The 20,013-nt window shown below is 37.0% G+C and overlaps 1 protein-coding gene across 1 annotated transcript in view; it reads right to left on the bottom strand.

Moving 5' to 3' along the window:
* The window catches only part of LOC117416996 (potassium voltage-gated channel subfamily H member 5), a 66,970-nt gene extending 49,024 nt beyond the window's left edge, over positions 1-17,946 (bottom strand). The window contains exons 1-5 of the mRNA XM_034905375.2: positions 17,668-17,946; positions 7,000-7,123; positions 6,480-6,586; positions 5,274-5,402; positions 1,632-1,747 (exon numbers count right to left, since the gene is read on the bottom strand). Of these exons, the coding sequence (XP_034761266.1) occupies positions 1,632-1,747; positions 5,274-5,402; positions 6,480-6,586; positions 7,000-7,123; positions 17,668-17,740 (549 nt within the window). The 5' untranslated portion in view covers positions 17,741-17,946. The remainder of the gene's footprint in view (positions 1-1,631; positions 1,748-5,273; positions 5,403-6,479; positions 6,587-6,999; positions 7,124-17,667) is intronic.
* Between the last annotated feature and the right edge of the window lie 2,067 nt (positions 17,947-20,013).

Raw genomic sequence — 20,013 nt, forward strand, 5'->3', positions numbered from 1 at the left:
CTGACAAGATATTGTGTGCATCTCTCTTTTGGTATTATAAGAAACGTAAGCATGTGTAGTTTTTTATTTCTGATAATTACAATTATTTGATATCAGACTCTAGCTAATCCGAACCAGTTGGGATCAGACCCTGTTGAGATTAGTCATTTGTTCAGAGTACTGATCATAATCCCAGCTGTACTAATAATACCTTGCTTTCGATTTTTGATACTCCCCAAACAAATAACACAAACTGTTTTTTGCACACTAATGCCTTTAAAGTTAGGCTTCTGCAGCTACTATCAGCATGCATTGTGATATTGTGGTTCAGATTATAGATCAGTTTGGACCAGCCAATCTACTGTATTGTGAACTAAGTATAATTAAAGATGGCCAGATAGATAGATAGATAGATAGATAGATAGATAGATAGATAGATAGATAGATAGATCACAGAGCAGCAGAGCCTCTCATTGACTGCAACACAGTTTATTCCTGGTCAGATAACCGATTGAACTGGGAATGCATGGCAGTAAATGAGATCCCATATGAATCTTAAATATTTATTATAGCACAGTATTGCTGCTGCACTCAATACCTATAGAAAAGTCTACTTTGAGATGATTCAGTCAGGTAATGGTAGAGAGAGGAGCTCGATCCACTCTGTCATTCCATTTTAATTGGTCATTCACTCACAGTGGCTGCCAGTTTTGCCATTTGTCTAATTCAAAGGCTCTCAGCCTAGGAGGTTGGTGGGCGAGTCACTTGGGTGAACAGTATTATTGCTTGTGTAAATGGCTGGACTGTCAGCATTGGACTCTGACTGATTCTCTGTACACAGAAAGCACAGCGTGCACGGCCAACAGCCTGAAGCCATATCCATTTGGTTTATTCTCTTGTCAGATCTGAGATGCTAAGCTGGGCTGAGCCTGTTCAATTGCTGGACAGGAGACTTTCAATGAACAGGAGGTGAAGCAGGCAAGAAATGGTACTGGTGGCTCACGGGGTATTTTTGCATGGTATTTTTGCAGTTTTACCATGCTTTTCCCACGGTTATACTTTGCATTTATCATAGTTTACCCTTATTTGCCATGTTTATTAATATCCTTTACCATACCTCGCTATGTTTTACAATACTTACCTGTGCTTTAGCATGCTTTCGCCATGCTTTGTTACACTTTGCTCTGCTTTTACTATAGTAAACATTTATAATGAATACCTTGAATGAATATTGTCCCCTTGACATTAGGGGACACATAGTCAAACCATTAACTCAAGTCTTTAATCAGTCAAGGACTCTTAAGCACCATCATGTTGTTTGTTTCTTATTTTTATCTCCATTAAAAAAAGTAGTAAGATTGGAGCAAATGCTTCGTAAAACTGTCTTAGATTGAAGGTGCAGTTTAAGGAGAGTGAACTATTTTGAGGCAACAGTATTTTGAAGATGAATAAGTTATCTCTATAAATGCATTTCTATCAATTGTAATTTGCCACTGCTGTTTGTGTGGTCCACTGGCCACTATACACACCCAGTTGTTTCAAATGCCCAGTTTAGAGTTTGGGGGGTTTTGTATTGGGGTGCCTGTCTTTTTCTGGGGTTTGAAATGAACATATTCCATAAAGCACCTGACTCCAGCCATTCAGGAACTCACCTCTGCCAGCCTCGAGTGCTTGTGGCTCACATCCGCCTTGTTCATTGGTGTCAGCTGCTGGATAACGCTCCGGCTGTTTGTCAGAGCTCGTGTCAAACGAGCAAACTTTGTCCACCCTTAACGACAAAACATCACAGTTATCCATAAAATTCCTGTTCTAAATCTTTTTTTGTCAAACTGGATCCAGTATTCTGCACCTACACAATGAATGAATACATTTTTAAATAGTATAAATAACCCTCGTAAAATTTGTTGAAGTTACGTTATGTATATAAATGATTAGGCTAGGGCCTTCATCAGTGTAATTAAACATAAAAAGAAGCAATGAGCCCTTATTAGAAAGCAGCTTGTTTAAATTCACACAAAAAGCAGCTTGTTTAAATTCACACAAAAACAGATAATTAAATAAATCTTGGTGTATTTAATACATCAATAAAGGTGCTGCCATAAACTTTTACATTTTACAGGATGTTGTGATTAGTCACTTGACAGAGTTGCAGGCTTTACAGTTTTAAATGCTGCAATATATCACTGGTGACAGCTGTGGGAGAGGTCTGATGCCAAACCAACTAAATGTGTCTTGTAGAAGCCACCATCATGACATTTCTGCAAGAAGACAGCAGCTTTACAAATTTGGTTCAATTTTAGGACCAATAATGCATTTCGTTCAGCTCCACTATTTTGCAAATAGTAACTCATCTACCGCTTTGGCCAAAAGTTTTGCATCATCTAGGATTTTGGGATTAAGACATCATTTAAAAAATACAGCTATATTAACATAATGTAGATCTTTTAATTAGCATCATGTAATCAAAGAAACTACAAAATGATATCTCAAAAGTCTACCGGAAGACATAATGGTAGTACAGTATAGATTTTGAAATGTCACATTTTTCAATGTTTTTGTAAAAAAATTTTGTTAAGTGCATGGAAAACTACAAAGCAGTATGTAATTCAATATGTTAACGTAACATTATTCAGCAGGTTTCTTTTGACTTTATGAAGCAGAATTAGTTAATTCGATAGGGCGATACAAAAAGCCTTTGGTCATAGCTGTAAGCCGTATTTGTTTCTTTATACCTTCAACATCAATCTTTTCCTCCCCGGCCCACGTTATTAAATTACCGGTAAGCAAGCTCAGCTTATTATATTCACAGGGCTCTGGCGGATCAGCAACACGATTTCATCTGCAGCCACTTCACGTTTATTACATTTGTCTCTTTCTTGTGCCACTGAGCAAATGTAAAATGCACGCAGTCCACAGGAGATTTCATTAGATTTTCACTGCACGTCACTACTCCATTGTCTGTGTCAGAAGCTTGTTCAAAGTTGTTGTCATAAACACATACATATAAAATGTGGTTACAACATTGTAAATACTAATTTATGTAAAATAATCTTGTAACAGAAATATGTGGTAGGGAACAGACAACGCATCATGTACAGTATACTGGGGTAAAAATAATGTTGCAGTGACAGCATTTTCAAACGGATTAAGCCAAAGGTAGTTCAAATGCTGTGGAAATGTAAGAGATCTAATCAGGTTAACTCACAAGTTTATCCTGTCATTATTCCTTCTCCAGATGTCATATTTTTTCCTCGGGTGGAATGTGATTTAAATATAATGTATTGTCATGCACATCAGTAACAGTGTTTGGAAAATTGGATTATTTCATAAGTAGTGTACTAACTAAGTGTTAAGATGATGTTTAGGGATGAACCCAGGAAATCTGTATTAGCCCTGTAGAAAACTACAGCATAACAGAGAGTCCAATTGTGGAGGCTTAGTGTGAGAGAAACTCCAGGTAAAACAGAATGCATAATTAAAACAGACTAGCTAAAGGGCTACCACCAGTGTTGTGTGGAGTTATGAAGTCAGTTGTCAAGCCAGACACTAAAGTGACAGGCAGTGTTACGTGGCAATTCCTTACCCCCAAGCCTCTCAGGGGTCAGCCTGAATGATTATTATTATTAGTTATTTCTTAGCAGACGCCCTTATCCAGGGCGACTTACAATTGTTACAAGATATCACATTATTTTTACATACAATTACCCATTTATACAGTTGGGTTTTTACTGGAGCAATCTAGTTAAAGTACCTTGCTCAAGGGTACAGCAGCAGTGGGATTGAACCCACGACCCTCTGGTCAAGAGTCCAGAGCCCTAACCACTATTCCACACTGCTGCCCAATTCATCATATCGAGCACAGTTCCCACTATCATCAATGACAGACCGTTTGTAATGCCAAAAAGGAGAGGGCACCGCTGACCTTGAGATGACATAAGAATCAGAGTGTCAAGGAGTCGGGCCCAGAGAGTCTGTTAGGGAATAACAGCGAGAAAGGCCAGTCAGGGACGCAGAGTGAGTGTGAGCAGACAGAGCTAGTCATGGGATCAGGGAGAGGCAAGGTTAAGAAGCTCTTTAAGTAATGAAGAAATCATTCACAGATGCCTCAGGCAGTCAAAGACATGTCCAGAACAGCTGAGTAAAAGAGGGAGCATGGAGATTCAATAAATGGATTTTGATGATGGGAATTCACTTAAGAGTTTGAATTTTTTTTTAGCTTATTTATAGTAATTCAGAAACAAGAAAACAGAAATTCAGCTATGCATGCTATTACACATGACTAGTCTCAAACGCCCTGTCATCAAAGTCCTTGGACCAAGGACATCCGAGGCCAGACACTCAAGCCAAAGTCAAGTCGAGTCTAAAGACTGGCCTTGAGTACTCCAATACTGCAAAACACTAATACTTTTTGAGATACTGTATATTGAAGTTTGTAGGTATCATAACCATCTGCTGCATGCGACAAAAAGGTATTCTTGTTAGGCTCAGGGAATAACAAAGTGAAAATCAGCTTCAAGAGGGGAAGATGAACTGTTCAATGTTACAGATGGCGAGATTGTACAATGGTTTTCCATAGATCTTTAGAACTCACTTTGCTTCTTACTTTGGATACAAAGCTGTCCAGATGTTGTATTCAAAGACATTAAAGTCATACTTGTGCTTGCTAGAACCAAAGTCATTGTATTTATCTTGCTCTTAATTGTATTATTAATTGTACTGTAATTCTTGAAATGTATTTTTATTTACGACTGTAAGTCGCCCTGGACAAGGGCGTCTGCTAAGAAATAAATAATAATAATAATAATTAAAGAAAGATGCATTCATCTGCATTCACTTTTTATCTTACTGATATTCCACTGTGGGCACATTTCCATCTAAATGGTGCTAAGCAAGGTACCTCATTTCCAGCAGGGATTTTGTTTTTGCCTGGCAGACAAGGACATATGTTAAGCTTCAGCATCTCTTTCTATCAATCAATCTGATGCCTGTTACATAATATTATACAGCTAACCGCAAACCTGTTTGGCTCATAGAGGTTCATCGCACAGAGCTGTTTACAGGAGAGTCTGTATGCTTGATTATTCCCCGAGGGCAAACATCTACACTGTAATAAAATAGTTATCTGATAAACATGTTGAAGGATATTTCTTCTTTTGGGTACTGCAATAACATTTACATTAAAGACTATAAAATCTTCCCTTCCTGTGATCCCTCCTCATACACATGTATATCCCCTAAGGTCCATTTATACATAATTTATTATTATTCAGCTGTTGATCAAACACAACACCTACCTTTTGTTGACTCATCTTCAATAGGCTGTTTGAATACAGTGATGTCTTTGAAAGTGCACAGAAATAAAACCACCTTGTCATTTTCGTTTCTTATTGGGGCAATATGCATATAAAACCAGACCGGTGTCCCTGTAATAATCACAAAAAAAGAGAGTGTTGCATCGATAATCAGAAATATTGATCAATCAGCCATTCCTGGTTCAACAAACAGTCACTGATGATGATAAAAACTAGACATTGATCATTTCCAACAGTAATATTTGACATGCAAGTTCAAATAGACCACCATACTTGTAACAGCACGGAGTTTACATGCAGGCTCATAAGGGAACTCACTGAACAAAATCTAACCTGCAACATAGACTCACCTCTTCAGAAAGCACCTGTAGAACTCCTCTATTTTTCCCCTGGGACACTTATCACCCTTCCTTAAATGTGCTTTACTTGCTCTTATCTGTCCCCTATTTTACTGCATTTAATCCTGTACTTTAGAGTACTGTAATCTGCCAAATGTTATTTAATCTGTAGTATTTTGTATTTAATTATATCCTGATGTAACTATCACTGACACTGTTATCTGCTGTATTATTGAATCGTATTTTGTCACACTTGTACTTGCTTGAACCAAAGTCATTGTATTTATCTTGCTCTTAATTGTATTATTACTTGTACTGTGATTCTTGAAATGTATTTGTTTACGACTGTAAACCGCCCTGGATAAGGGCATCTGCTAAGAAATAAATAATAATAAAATAATAATAACATTTACACTGGAAAAACCTTAAGAAAGGCTGTACCAATTTTAGCCTCTGTGTTTTAACAGTGGATTTAACGTATATGGGAGTATATAGCACTGGAATAGTGCCATGGGATTTGGAACGCTTGTAACGTAGACAGGACCTCAGATTGATGTCTACTCAGCTCGGACAGCACCTCCAATAGCATTACATTTGAACAGTAAACCAGACACCTAAATGGGAGAGTAATGTATGGAAATAGCCTTGCTAGCATTACCAGTTAGATCTCAGTTGGTGAGTGGACACGTGTACTGAAATCCAGAGCTATGTGGAAAGTTGGTGAGCATTTGGGGCCGGTTTTAAACAAAATATTGTGAGATGCAATTTTTTGACTGCAGTGCTTTCTGAAAGACAACAGGAAAATGAATGAGCCAGATGATTTCTCTGGCTGAAAGCTTCCAATACTCACTGCTCTTCTTGTAAAGAAGGACTTCAAAGCAATTGGACTCATAGTTATCAAAGGTCTGTCTGACTTTCTCGATAGTCTTCTTGTCAGACAACTCACCATACATAAAACTAGAAGGAGACAAAGGGATATTTTAAAAGCAAGCTTTTAGAAGTAAGCATGTATTCCTACAATACATACACTCCCTCTGCAGGACTCCAAAACAGGGAGGTTATACAGGTTTGCATCTTTCCAAAAGGTTTAACCCTTTAAGGTATAAGGGACACGTGTGTCCCACAAATACAAATGATGTTAACGTTCTTATTTTTGCAATGAGGTGCATGAAGCAGGTTTAAAATGCACTGACAGGTTGGATCTGTCATCCAAACTTTCAGTTTCCTCGTGATACTTGAGTCACTATCAATTGTATTTTAAGAAGAAACCGTTTGAACAACCGCTCAATTACTTGTGTACCTTTGGGGGAAATAACAGATTATTTTGATTTGCCCCGAAGTGAGTTGAAATGGACTGGCAGCTCTGTTACCTGCAGGTGCTGCTTTTCTGCATTACGTCAGCCCGGTGATATCCAGAAAGTTTACAGAATCCGTCATTACTATAAACTATAGGCCAGTCCACAATTTGGGCATTTCCAAGCAGGAAACTGGTTTCTGAAAAAAAGAAAAGAAATCAATCAAAACGGGGACCGGTAGTTAAACAGTGTATCCTGCCAATAATATCTACGCTAAATGTATTCTGAGACTTTTTAACAATTCAAAGGAAACTAAGTGGGTGGTTTCTGTATATTGGGAAATGTATAGTATATGTTTGTGTATATTGGGAAATGTATAGTAAATGTTTGTGTATATTGGGAAATGTATAGTATATGTTTCTGTATATTGGGAGATGTATAGTATATGTTTGTGTATATTGGGAAATGTATAGTAAATGTTTGTGTATATTGGGAAATGTATAGTATATGTTTGTGTATATTGGGAAATGTATAGTATATGTTTCTGTATATTGGGAGATGTATAGTATATGTTTCTGTATATTGGGAGATGTATAGTATATGTTTCTGTATATTGGGAAATGTATAGTATATGTTTCTGTATATTGGGAAATGTATAGTATATGTTTCTGTATATTGGGAAATGTATAGTATATGTTTCTGTATATTGGGAAATGTATAGTATATGTTTCTGTATATTGGGAGATGTATAGTATATGTTTGTGTATATTGGGAAATGTATAGTATATGTTTCTGTATATTGGGAGATGTATAGTATATGTTTCTGTATATTGGGAAATGTTGCCTTTATTGACGAATCGCTGTACAACAAATCAAAACAAGCAAAGCATCCCACAAAGTTACATTTGAATAAATACACCAATTTCAGATTCCTGTGGATCGCACAACACTTGATTTTTGAATGATTTAGGTTTCATGAAGCATGCTGGTCCAGTCTGTGGGTTAGCAGGACCTCTAAAATGCTGACCATCCTGGCTTCTCATCTGTGCTGGGGACAAAGGGGGTTTTCAGCTAAACAAAGCCATTTTCACAACTGTCAGGCCCTAAGGCAGTTTAACCAGCTGTCACTCTGATAAAATACACCAATAAACGAGTCCCCTTTTACAGGCAAAGGGCATTACATAACACACCAATAAAAAACTTTCTTTTTTGCGTTACAAGGCAATTAAATCCACAACACTTTTCAGTACAAAAATAAGACTGGATTACAAAAATGGTACCTAATTATACAGTAAAATATCTCCTATATATACACAGTACCTGGTCTTAAAGGAGAGGTTTTACTGTACAGCATATTCACATTAATTGGACAACTTTGGGACAAGAAGTAATTACAGTTCCTAATGGATGTGCTTTAATATTAGACTATTCTAGTTTCCATCATTTCTGTTAACTTAGAAGGCATATCACCTGTACTAAACTACCGACTTACTACTTTAATCTTGTGACAGATAGTATAGTATAGTGTAGTACAATATAGTGTACAACACAGTCAGAATTACAAATGGATGTAAATTGCTAATATATGACACCTTTGGCACAATAGTTTTTTCCTTTTTTTAATTGCATGCTCGATGTGAACAAACATAATGGTGTTTTGCGTTCAAGTAGAAGTGGAATTATTTTATATTTTAAGTAGAATAATACATCATAGCATAAGAAAAGGCAATGAAAATGAATTAAATATTTATGTGACAGTCGGGAATATACTGGCTCCACACAAATTTCCCCCCAAGCCTGTCAACATTACAGTCTAGTGTGACTATAAATCAATTACTAAAGCAGACATGTTACACAAACCTCATTTCAATTGTCTCAAGATACCAATAAAATAGCCTCTCGAATTACTTCATTTTATTTCCTCAGTCACTCCAAGGCTACAAGTAGTATGTTGAGCTCCCAGGCTACCAGCATATGAAGAACTGAGGTAACAAACTAAAGCTATCTGTATTAAACAAGCACTGAAGATATGGAAAATGAATCTACCATAAATACCATAAAACTACCCTTTCAGCCAATAAAAACACCCAGTTTCCAGTTCCATCTAATTGTCTCTTCCTTGGAACTGACAAAAAAATATCTTAGCAGGTCCAAAGTGTTTTCAAGTGATCGGTAAAAGCACACTTTAAATTATTAAGTAGCCTAGTTTAAATTTTTTTTTAAAAACACGACTATTTTGTGATGTTTGCTTCAATCATTCTGAGTGGTCCTGGGTTCTAGTTTGTGATGTTTGCTTCAATCATTCTGAGTGGTCCTGGGTTCTAGTTTGTGATGTTTGCTTCAATCATTCTGAGTGGTCCTGGGTTCTGGTTTTGAGCTGATTTGTGTTTGTCTGGAGAATCAAGCAAAACAGTCACTTGAGTTCGAGCCAGGTTCAACCCCAGCCCTCCAGCGTGGGGCGCAGTGGGTTGAACTGTAATAATTGAACCCACTACAACACCTTTACCCGATTACATTACATGAATGGAATACACCAGGAGCAGTGCCAGCTTTACTTTGGGATTGGGAATGATTTATACGAGCCTTGTGTTTTCCATGGTGGCCTTGGAAACATAAGGGTTTATGTAATAATCTGAAATTAGGTTTTACTAAAATAGATTGTATGGGGAATGAGAAACAGCTTCATAAACAACAGTTCTAAGTGCAGATACTAACAGCATTCTGTAATACATGTACACTGTAATAGTGTACTGTAGAACTAAATAAAGATTAAGCATTATTCATTGTATCATTTAATCCATTAAGAAACAAACATCTCAGTTAAGGGAAGGGAGGAACTGAGAATGTATTCTTTGCTGTTTATGAGAACGGATATATATTTAAATGTTAAATGATTCAACGATTTGTTCATATTTAACTGTTTATTGTTCAATAATTCATAGTCTTACTTACTGGCTGTGAATTCCCTGCAGCAATCTAAAACATACATTACGCAACTCGGGGAAAGCTACAGAAAGAGCCATTTCTATCATTCTTGGGGACACACTCATTCAAGCGAAAAAAATACAGGCCAAATATGAATAGCTATAAAACAGGACATTATTTGTATATTGGCCAGAGGAAAAATAGCTGTTCACAAAAGAGATTGTTTAAAAATGATGTCCTTCGTTTGGGAGGTGGTTATTATTTTATTTGTTTCTTTAACAAAGAACCAACCTTTCCTGCCACCCCATTTATCAGTGTGCTTTCTACGCTAGCGCCCCACAACTGTGTACGGACGCGCTTTCAAAGTGCCTGCTGAGTTTGTAATGTAAGTCAGGGAGATTAAAAAACAGTCATTCATAGCCTTTACAATATTGCTGGGAAAACACACAGAGGATTTTGATGTCCTACTTACAGGTCATTATAGAAAAAATTGAGTATTATGGAATGGTATACTGCGCAAAACCAGTGGCAAATGTTGTAAATGCAGTTTTTAATAAAAACAGAAAAAATTGAACAATCCTAATTATCTGAAGTATACAGAGTATGTATTCCTAATAAAGTGGCCACGTCTATTACTAGGTGACAATCTACACTCTTTAAATCCGTGGGCACGATTCGTATTGCCGCTGTTTATTTGTCTTTTAGGTTCACAGTCCACTGTAGCCATTATCTTCCCCCATCTGTTGCCAGTTGCTTCCAATCAAACGTACTGAAGACCAAACAGGAGTTGTCCCCTAGGGTGTTTGCCATTTTTTAAAGACAAACGACACAGTAGCGACTGACTTCCCAGTTAGAGCTTAAAACAGATGGTCAGGCACTCCCAATTACTGTTCAGACTGATCAATGATTCAGTGCTTTTGGTGAGGCAGAAATATCAAGCCCCAGAGCAGTTAATTAAACATAACATCAAATAAGAATTTGGGCTGTGGTCACTTTGTTACAAATGTGAATGCACTTGCCAAGGTAATAACTGCATTTTACTGTTTTTCTAATGCCTATTGAAATCTAGCTGTTTCTCTGACTACAGCGGACAGAGACTAATGAGCCTCAATGTGTCTAAACTGCTTACAATACTGAGTGTATCAGATATGTAGTGCGGGCTGCATATGTAACCTTACACAGTAAACCTTAACTCAAAACCAACAAAAGGTGAATAATAGAAAGAAATATCCGAGTGCTTAATGCGGGGGGGGGGGGGGGGGGTGCAAGGCTCTGTCCATCTGATGAAGAGTGGTGTGTTTAGGGGATAAAAAGGGGGCAGTGGTCACTTTAAATCCCATGGGGAGAAGCAACTAAAAGGTGTGTTGGAGGCTCAAATTAAGCAACCGAGTAGAGTTTTGTGAATCTGGACAATTTTCAATGACAATCCCTGAGAACAGATCTTTCTTAGAATGCTATACTCTGTAGCAGTCAGCAGCAACGAACGTGTTGGTGCATAATATAGAACAGGTAGAGTGAAGAGCACTTAATCGGATCCTTCACACACCTTTAACAGAGCAAGCAGCTTCCAGTTGGGATGAACAGGAAGACATTTCTCTTAGTAACCTAGGTAACCAAAAAGAGTGCTGTTTTCAGATGACTAATGCACGGTTATGTTTAAAAGCGGAAAGAGTTTAAATAGAAAACAAAAAATGTCCAGCCGGTACCGAAGAGCATGTGAATATACACAGGTTGTTGTTCAGTAATGTTTTTATACATACTGTATATCATTACTTCGTGTGGGTTTGATATAAAATTAGGTCATCTATTGTTGCTGTTATAAACAACATCAAGCATTTTACTGGTCATAGGTCAAAACTCTTAATTTCTTAAGTATGTTATGCATCACGCTTGTCAAAAAAAGTAACATTTCACAACAGGTAACAGTGACTAGAGATGACTATTCTAAATTGTGATAGGGCGCAAGCCTCTGTATATAGCCTCTATTGCATATAGTTGTGAGATACTTAAAGACACAGTAGCCATTTATTTTGATGAACATTTTTTTTTTTTTTTTTGTAATTAAATACGCACAAGGGTGCTTAAACGGCCTCTTTTCGCCTCTGCCTGCTGTTTTTACAGCCGTTAAAGGCTGCACCACAATACTGCCTGTTCACATAAAAATACATTGTGATAGACCTTTTATTATAATACATGGTCATGTAGAGTACAGTATTTTAGTAATTATTCAAATGGAATCATAAATAACTGAAATGATTTCATCGTTTTGATTTTCAACTTTGTTTAATATTAATGATGTAGCTGCCTATGATGTTAAACATTTGAATCGATTTTGCTTTTACACACCTAGCAAAACTCATAAAATCTATTACTGAGGTGACCGTTTAAAAAAAGGCTCACATATTGCTAAATTTTCTGTTTAGCTTCCCGAAATTAAAAAAATAAATAAATAAAAAATAGCTTGAAGATGGCATTGGACCTCCCAGTGCTGCAAGTGATTGCAGCAGCTTGCTTATTTGGCTTACAGAGTGATGAGCTGGCACACAGTTTTCAATGGGGAGCATGTAAACGAACTGGACCGTCAACATTTAACAAAGTGTACAACAGGGTAAAACAATGGAAAACTGCAGTACACACTCCAGAGAGCAATTCATTATATTTCTGTGATACATTGCTTGTGTGGATACTAGAGCTTTACCACCAGCAATAGAAAATAAGATTGCATTGGTATTGATCTTCTACTACAAGTGATAATTACATGTGGTTATTACTGTGGATTTAATGATCCGTTTCCAAGTGTTCAGTTGTAAATTCCAGGCAAATATTTTGTAATGACCTCATTTTAAATGTAAACACTCGCTGTGTTTAATACACAGACAACAACAGAAACGCCTGCCACTACACTGATGATGATGATGATATGTGACCATCGCTGATGTTAAATCACCTAGCGTTCCTTCAAGGAAGGCAGGGGTGAAATCCTGCAATGGTGTATAATCCAGAACAGCCCACAGGGTCACACTTTTCAACAGAATAATGTGTGTGTTTTGGTATATCTGCTCTTTAGGGAGATGCATCTTTTATGTATACAGTAGTATATAGGCTATATAACATATGACAGGGATTCCATTTGCTTTACAATTAATCTATTCTGACAGGGACCACCAATTTGTAAAAAAGAAAAGTGCGTCCACATTACATCCTGCAAAGGACAGATATCAATAAAGTTACAGCTATTCTTCTGTGTGTGATCTGCTGCCTAGTGAGCACGTTCCAAAATGTTAATAAATTGATCCTATGCAGCAACAAAAATGATGAGCTCTAACCCGCAGGCTAAAGATGAATCTCTCCAGAGTGCTTAATTCTGTGACTGTACATTCCCTGTATTGCAATGGGTATTTTACCACTGCAGCTTTGAAATACGAATAGTTTAATCGATCATTTATTCCGAAACGTTTCTAAAACACGTGTAATGCGGTTAGTTTTTAAATAGAAAACCCCGCTCCCCCGTTTCAATCGCATGTAAAATAAAAGACACGTCAATAGTGACAGGGAGCACATCAGCGCGCAAATCGTTTTCTATTGGACATCTCTGAGCGAAAAGTGAGGAAGTTAAATATATCTCCATGTGCTTACTCGGTCATTTGATTTGGATATCATCTGGAGCTTTGAGTCTCATTAAAGGTGACAATTTGACAAGTGCCCAGATTAGCCACACAACTGACCTCTAGTGGCAAGCACACTGCAGGCCTATACTGTAAGAATGGGTCATTTTCTGAAGTTTTATTTATGTTTCCCTTGAAATCTCTACATTGCGGACAATAAGAAGCGTAACATTGTGCAAAATACGCACGACCGTAACAACGAAAGCTCAAGATGTACAATGTTAATGATATACGTTTTTTGTTTGTTTACATTTTTCTATTCTATTAAAAGTTACGATTAAAAAAAAAACTCCAAAGCATAACAATGTTATCTTTACATTGAATACTGCGTTGTATTGTCAAGTAATCATAATGTGTCAAATAAACCAATGTTTTCAGCATATCATTTCTATACAAATACATTCAGAAGTATAACAACTACATTGAGTTATAGAAATTATGCCTTGTCTTTCATTTCTATAACAAATACATTCAGAAGTATAACAAATACATTGAGTTATAGAAAGTAAGCCTTGTCTTCATTTCTACAACAAATACATGCTGTTTCAAGTTATTTAATGGCAAGAATGCAAGTGTTCTGTATTTCGTGTTAGGTTATCATCGGAGACTTTTGAACAGAAATATATTAAAGGCGCTATCCAACTATCTTCAGAATGACAAAAACAATCGACTCCAAAATCGACAAGCAGTAAATACGTCCAGAAAATCATTATGCTTTAACAAAGATTGAATGAATCCTAAAGTATCGTGTGGCAAGCTTAGGTTTCACCAGAAATTGAGTAAGCATAATCAATGATCATTAACGTACGGTTTGGTGGGTGTCTGTGTAGAAATATAACTGGCACATCATTTTCAAGCAGCTATAGGAAAGATACAGCGACTGACGGTGGTTTTAGTGATTTCCTTTTTAAGTACCGTACCTATAGTCTGCTTGACTAACACTTGAATGCAGGTATCTGTCTGATTGAAACAATACCACCTTATTACGCATGTCATGGATTAGGTACAGTATATATTGTTTGGGAGTTCAGACGTGTGTCCTAAATTTGTGCAAGAGCTGACAGTGAATAATTGTGGAGTATTTCAGGGACTCGCTCACATTCGAGGTCATTCACTGTGTACATTACTGTATAACCCAAATATAGAGATACAACCAGTACCACACAAACAGAGTAGTTTTGTTTTTTGTCCAGCCTCAGCTTGTTTGAAGTTTAGAAAGAGTTAAGAAAAGCTTTTGAGAAAAAACTTTTATAATGGTGGATACGTTTATCACAGTATGTTTGCACTGTATTTTTTTCACTTTTCCCATGCTTTATTCCATGGTTATGCTATAAATTTACCATAGTTTACCATAGTTTGCCGTGTTTTCTGTATGCTTTATTACACTTTTTACTATGCTTTCACTATTGTAAACTGGTTTAGATCCTACCTCTCTAATAGACAGTTTTTTGTTTCACTGGGGGAGTCAATGTCTTCTTTAGCAAATATCAGCTGTGGTGTCTCTCAGGGTTCTATCCTTGGTCCAGTTTTCTCTTTATACATGCGACCTCTAGGCCAGATTATTCGTAAGCATGATGTAAATGTTCACTGTTACGCAGATGACACGCAGTTATACATTTCACTGAAACCAGGTGATATCACTACAACATCAGTCCTTCTGGAGTGTTTTACTGACATAAAGACTTGGATGTCCCAAAGTTTTCTGCAACTTAACCCTGATAAGACAGAAGTTTTAATAGTGGGTGCTCAGCAACAACTTGACCTGTCAAAAATAAACTTGGGTTACCTAACATTTGAAAGTGAGAAATGTGGGCGTTTTTGACTCTACCTTAATTTGAGTCACACATCAAAAAGATTATAAAAGTTTCTACCGTCTCAGAAATATTGCCAAAATTAGATCTTTTCTGTCTTTTTCCGATGCAGAGAAAGTAGTCTGTGCCTTTATTTTTTCAAGATTGGACTACTATGAATCTCTGTTTGCTGGACTTAGATGCCAAGCCGTATCACGACTACAGCTTGTGCAAAGTGCAGCTGCAAGGGTCCTCACCAGCACAAAAAAGAGAGCTCATATAACTCCAGTTCTGGCTTCTTTGCACTGGCTCCCAGTAATATACAGAATTGATTTTAAAATCATTTTGCTCGCCTTTAAAGCACTGCATGGTATGGCATCTGATTACTTGTCTGAGTTGTTGTCCCCTATCAGCCTCAGCTTGCTGAGGTCAACGGATAGTGGCCTTCTCTCTGTTCCAACGGTTAGGCTCAGAAGGAGAAGTTGCTTTTTGTGTTCGTGCTCCGCAGCTGAGGAACTCTCTGCCTAATCACGTTAGAAGTTTGACCCCAGTGGCTATTTTTAAATCAAGGCTCAAGACCTATGTTTATAATTTAGCCTACTGAATTTATATATATATATTGTTTTACCTATCTTTTATATTACATTGTCTTATTTTCTTATTCTTTTTACAATATGTAATTACTGCTTTTTGTAAGTCTGTGTGAAGCGCCTTGAACCTCTTGGTATGAAAGGCGCTCAACAAATAAAGTTTATTATATTTATTATTATAAGAGTAACTATAAGGTTGCAGAATATAGCAGGTGAAGTATTATACTGAACTATTCAAAGATCAGTCGTGGAATCTCTTCTCATTCTTCTTGGATCATCGTCTTCTGCATTGAAACCTAAACAACCTTTTGTTCCAAACAGGTTGTCACAAGACAGATTTTAACAAACCAGTATCACATGTTTCAAGCAAACAGCACTGAAAGGTTGTCCTGACACACTAGCACTGCGGCTAATTAAAAAAAGCCTCTGTTCTACAGCAAAGACTAATAAAAACCTGCAACCTGATTGTACCACCTCTTTGGTTGTATCCCTATAGCTATTAAATAATTCATATGCGACAGTCAAATGTTGCTCTCAAACCTGAGGGGAACAGATTACTCTCACTAAATGTGTGTGTGTGTGTGTGTGTGTGTGTGTGTGTGTGTGTGTGTGTGTGTGTGTGTGTGTGTGTGTGTGTGTGTGTGTGTGTTTACATGTGAACTGCACCATACTAATCTTGCGAAGCGCAATATAACTTTTAACGGTCTTTTTAACAGTATGGGTGCAGTGCACATTGAAGTACTGTTTGATTAATGAAGGCAGCTGAGCTTTAAAGACAGAACTCTCAAACTGAAATACGTGCACAATTCCCAATTGCTCTATGAACACAGATGACGTCAAGACCTTCGCTTCGAAACCTATCCCGCTGATCGCTTCAATTGTCAAAATGAGAAATTGGTTATTTTATAATTAATAACGTCTACCTTAGGTAGAGGAATTGGGCTCTTTACATAGCTGTCATAACTGTGCTGCTTTTACATTTACATATTTATTTAGGAAGTACTTGGGGTAAAAAAAAAACTGATATTAGACCCTAGAAGTTGTATTAGGGGGGCATTTGAGATGCCAGGATAGCAAACACGGCGAGATATTTTCTGCCAATATTTTTATATAAAACACAGGTTATTACTGATCTTCCTTTATCCCCCACAGATGTAAATACATTAAAAATAGACTTTTGTTAAAGCATGGTTTGCCTAATATCTAGTTTACCAGGTACATAAGCTACATAAGCCAATCCTTCACAAACAACAACAAAATAGTATACTGCATCAACAATTGGAATATGGGTGTAAAATACAGAACGCCTCAAATAAAAAATAAAACAAGAAGCCAATATAGAAAAAAAGTATTTTTTTTTTTAAAATAGTTTTCGTTAACATAATTTCACATACATGGAATCCAGTATTGTGAATAGAAACTTTTTAAACCACTGAAAAGCTCTTTGTTCTAGAAAGTATCTGCAATTACTCTAAGTGCAGCGGAGGTATGTCCCAGTCTAATTCAGAGCTTCGGCAATTCGGGTTACAGATTGAGCACTTTAATTTAAAGCTATCAATCGTTTTGCATATGGCCCATGCAACTCATACACCCACTCAAAGTTTGTAAACATTGAGAGAACACACGCATCCAGGCATCACTTGAATATTCTTTAGTAACCAATAATAATAATAATAATAATAATAATAATAATAATAATAATAATAATAATAATAATAATAATGTTTGATTTAACTAAACAAGCTATTGAAAAAGAAGAGATTAAAACCTTACCATTTGAACGCCTGACAATATTTTCCAAAAAAGTATTTTGCGGTGCCACCAGCCCTCTTTTTACCCCTGGCATCCTGTGTTCGGAGAGTATTGGTCAGGCTGGATTGAAGTTGATCGTGAAAGTGAAAAAGTCTGGGTGGGTAGATTTCTGTAGGATGATGAAGCTCATGGTAACTCTCCTCTGTTGATGCTCAGAATCAGATTGTGGCATTGGCGCACACGGCTCTGGAACTGCGGGCTCCCGGGCTTGGGCGCGCTTGCGCATTACTACACACACACACACACACAGAGACACACCGACTGACATTAAGAATATCTACACAGCAAGTGAAGAAGCACCATGGAGAGAGGAGTGCGACCAACTACAGCAGCTCCCTTGCAATTAAGGGAATTAGATACGAAAAGGGAGTGTGTAGAAACAACACCGCGCTGCACCAGGATTTTGTAATACTGCAAACTGAAATGTCTTTGCAATCATTATGTTGTTTGTCTCCTAGTTTTTAAACAGCATGCTTTTTTGAAAGCCGTATACAGCATCGGTTTGCTGACAAGTGTTTGCAAAAAAATGCCCCGTAGTTTGTTGTTAATGACCACTGGATACTATCGGTTTGGTTTACTTTGTAAATAGTGTATCTTTTCTGTCCCTGTTATAGAACGCATGCGTACTGCTAGATATGCGCCCACGTTATCACGACAATGAACGACCAATCACTGCAATATTATTGTGGTATTTTATCTTTAAATGTTAAAGTCTGATGCCAATTCCGAAATACTGCACTGAAATGTTTTTGCATTTTTGTATGTGTTTGAATAGGATGTTGCTTTCCCTCATCGATTGCTAGATTTGTTGGGAATTGCCCAGACTGCTGACTTCAAATGTGAACTGGCAACTGACAGGAATCGGGAAGGTGCGCAGTGTGCAAGTCGGTGGAAATTAAACAATCGTTTTTAGTCTAAAATAGTTTAACAACCCAGCAAACAGCGGATTGTGATGAATAATACAGTTAGAAATGATCAAATACAGGAGATGAACATTACAAATATGATATTATATTCAAATAATTTCAGTTCGCGGCTGCTATTGACTGGAATGAATTTCAAATCAAATTAAAACTACAGAGTTTTGTTTCGGAGGATGTTTTTAATCGGAATCTGAATTCACTATTGTGTGATGCATGCGTATGTATTTGTTAATCTGTTGTTTATTTATTTATTTTTCTATGTTGTATTTGTTTCCTTTGTACTGCTGTGACGTTTGCCTCTTGACCAGGTCGTTGTTGTAAATGAAAATTTGTTCTCAACCTTCTTATCTGGTCGAATAAATGAAAATGGAAAATAAAAAATACAAAAATAAAATAAAACAATGTGCAACAATTAAGATAATTACGTGGCATGTTAATAAGTATGATGAGTCAGATACAACATGTAATTGAAAAACAAACGAAAATAGTTAATGGCTTACTACACTCCATAGCAACAGTGATTTTTTAAATAGAAAACTGTTGCTGCTAAAATTAACCCATCACAGCATCCCTAGTTGTTGCATAAATAATATAAGTAATATTATAAAAGTGCACCTGTTAAATTTAAACAGGAATATACAGGACACTTGCTGGTAGCAGTGGAAGTGTTTGATATGAGACTGAGTCTTTCATTTTTTTTATTTCATTTCATTCCCCCCCCCCCCAAAAAAAAAAGCCCTAGCATCAATTCCCACAGCGTTCCCCAGCAGTCTTGTCTGCCAGTCTTAATGAGGTAAACCACCAGAGGACATACTGTAGTGTGCCAGCTATTTGCTCTTTAACAAACACTGAACTTGGCAATGTCAAAACCGCAGATAAGGGACCCTGATTTATAAAGATTTTTTGCACCTCTGGCAAACTGGAACCCTTTTTTTCTGTAGGGGAATAACACCTCTTACCAAACTGGTAAGAACAAGATTAGATGCATATAGAAGACCCTAAATAACCCCACTTTTTATATACAGAAAAGTTACTTTGAAAGATCTATTTCACGGTAGCAATTACAGAAAGATTTTAAGAACCCACCACACTCACAAAGCCTAATATCACAGCTCATTTAAGGTAGTGACTTAAAACTTGCAGGACTTTGAGATATTGTCTTCATATTCTCTCTGTCAAGTTCGATTACAGGTGTTTTCCAGTAAGACCTGTAAGAATGTACTGTTTTGCAGACCACACAATTTGAGGTTGTGTATTCACATTTGGGACATAACTGTGTTCCCTGATTCTCTCAGTCAAATGCCATTACAAGTGTTGTCCGGTAGAAAAGGTTTCACTTGTTTTTGCCTCTGGTCATATATCAATACTGACATGTTTTCCCATC

The sequence above is a fragment of the Acipenser ruthenus genome, chromosome 18 (genome assembly GCF_902713425.1).
Source record: "Acipenser ruthenus chromosome 18, fAciRut3.2 maternal haplotype, whole genome shotgun sequence".
NCBI classification, from domain to species: domain Eukaryota; kingdom Metazoa; phylum Chordata; class Actinopteri; order Acipenseriformes; family Acipenseridae; genus Acipenser; species Acipenser ruthenus.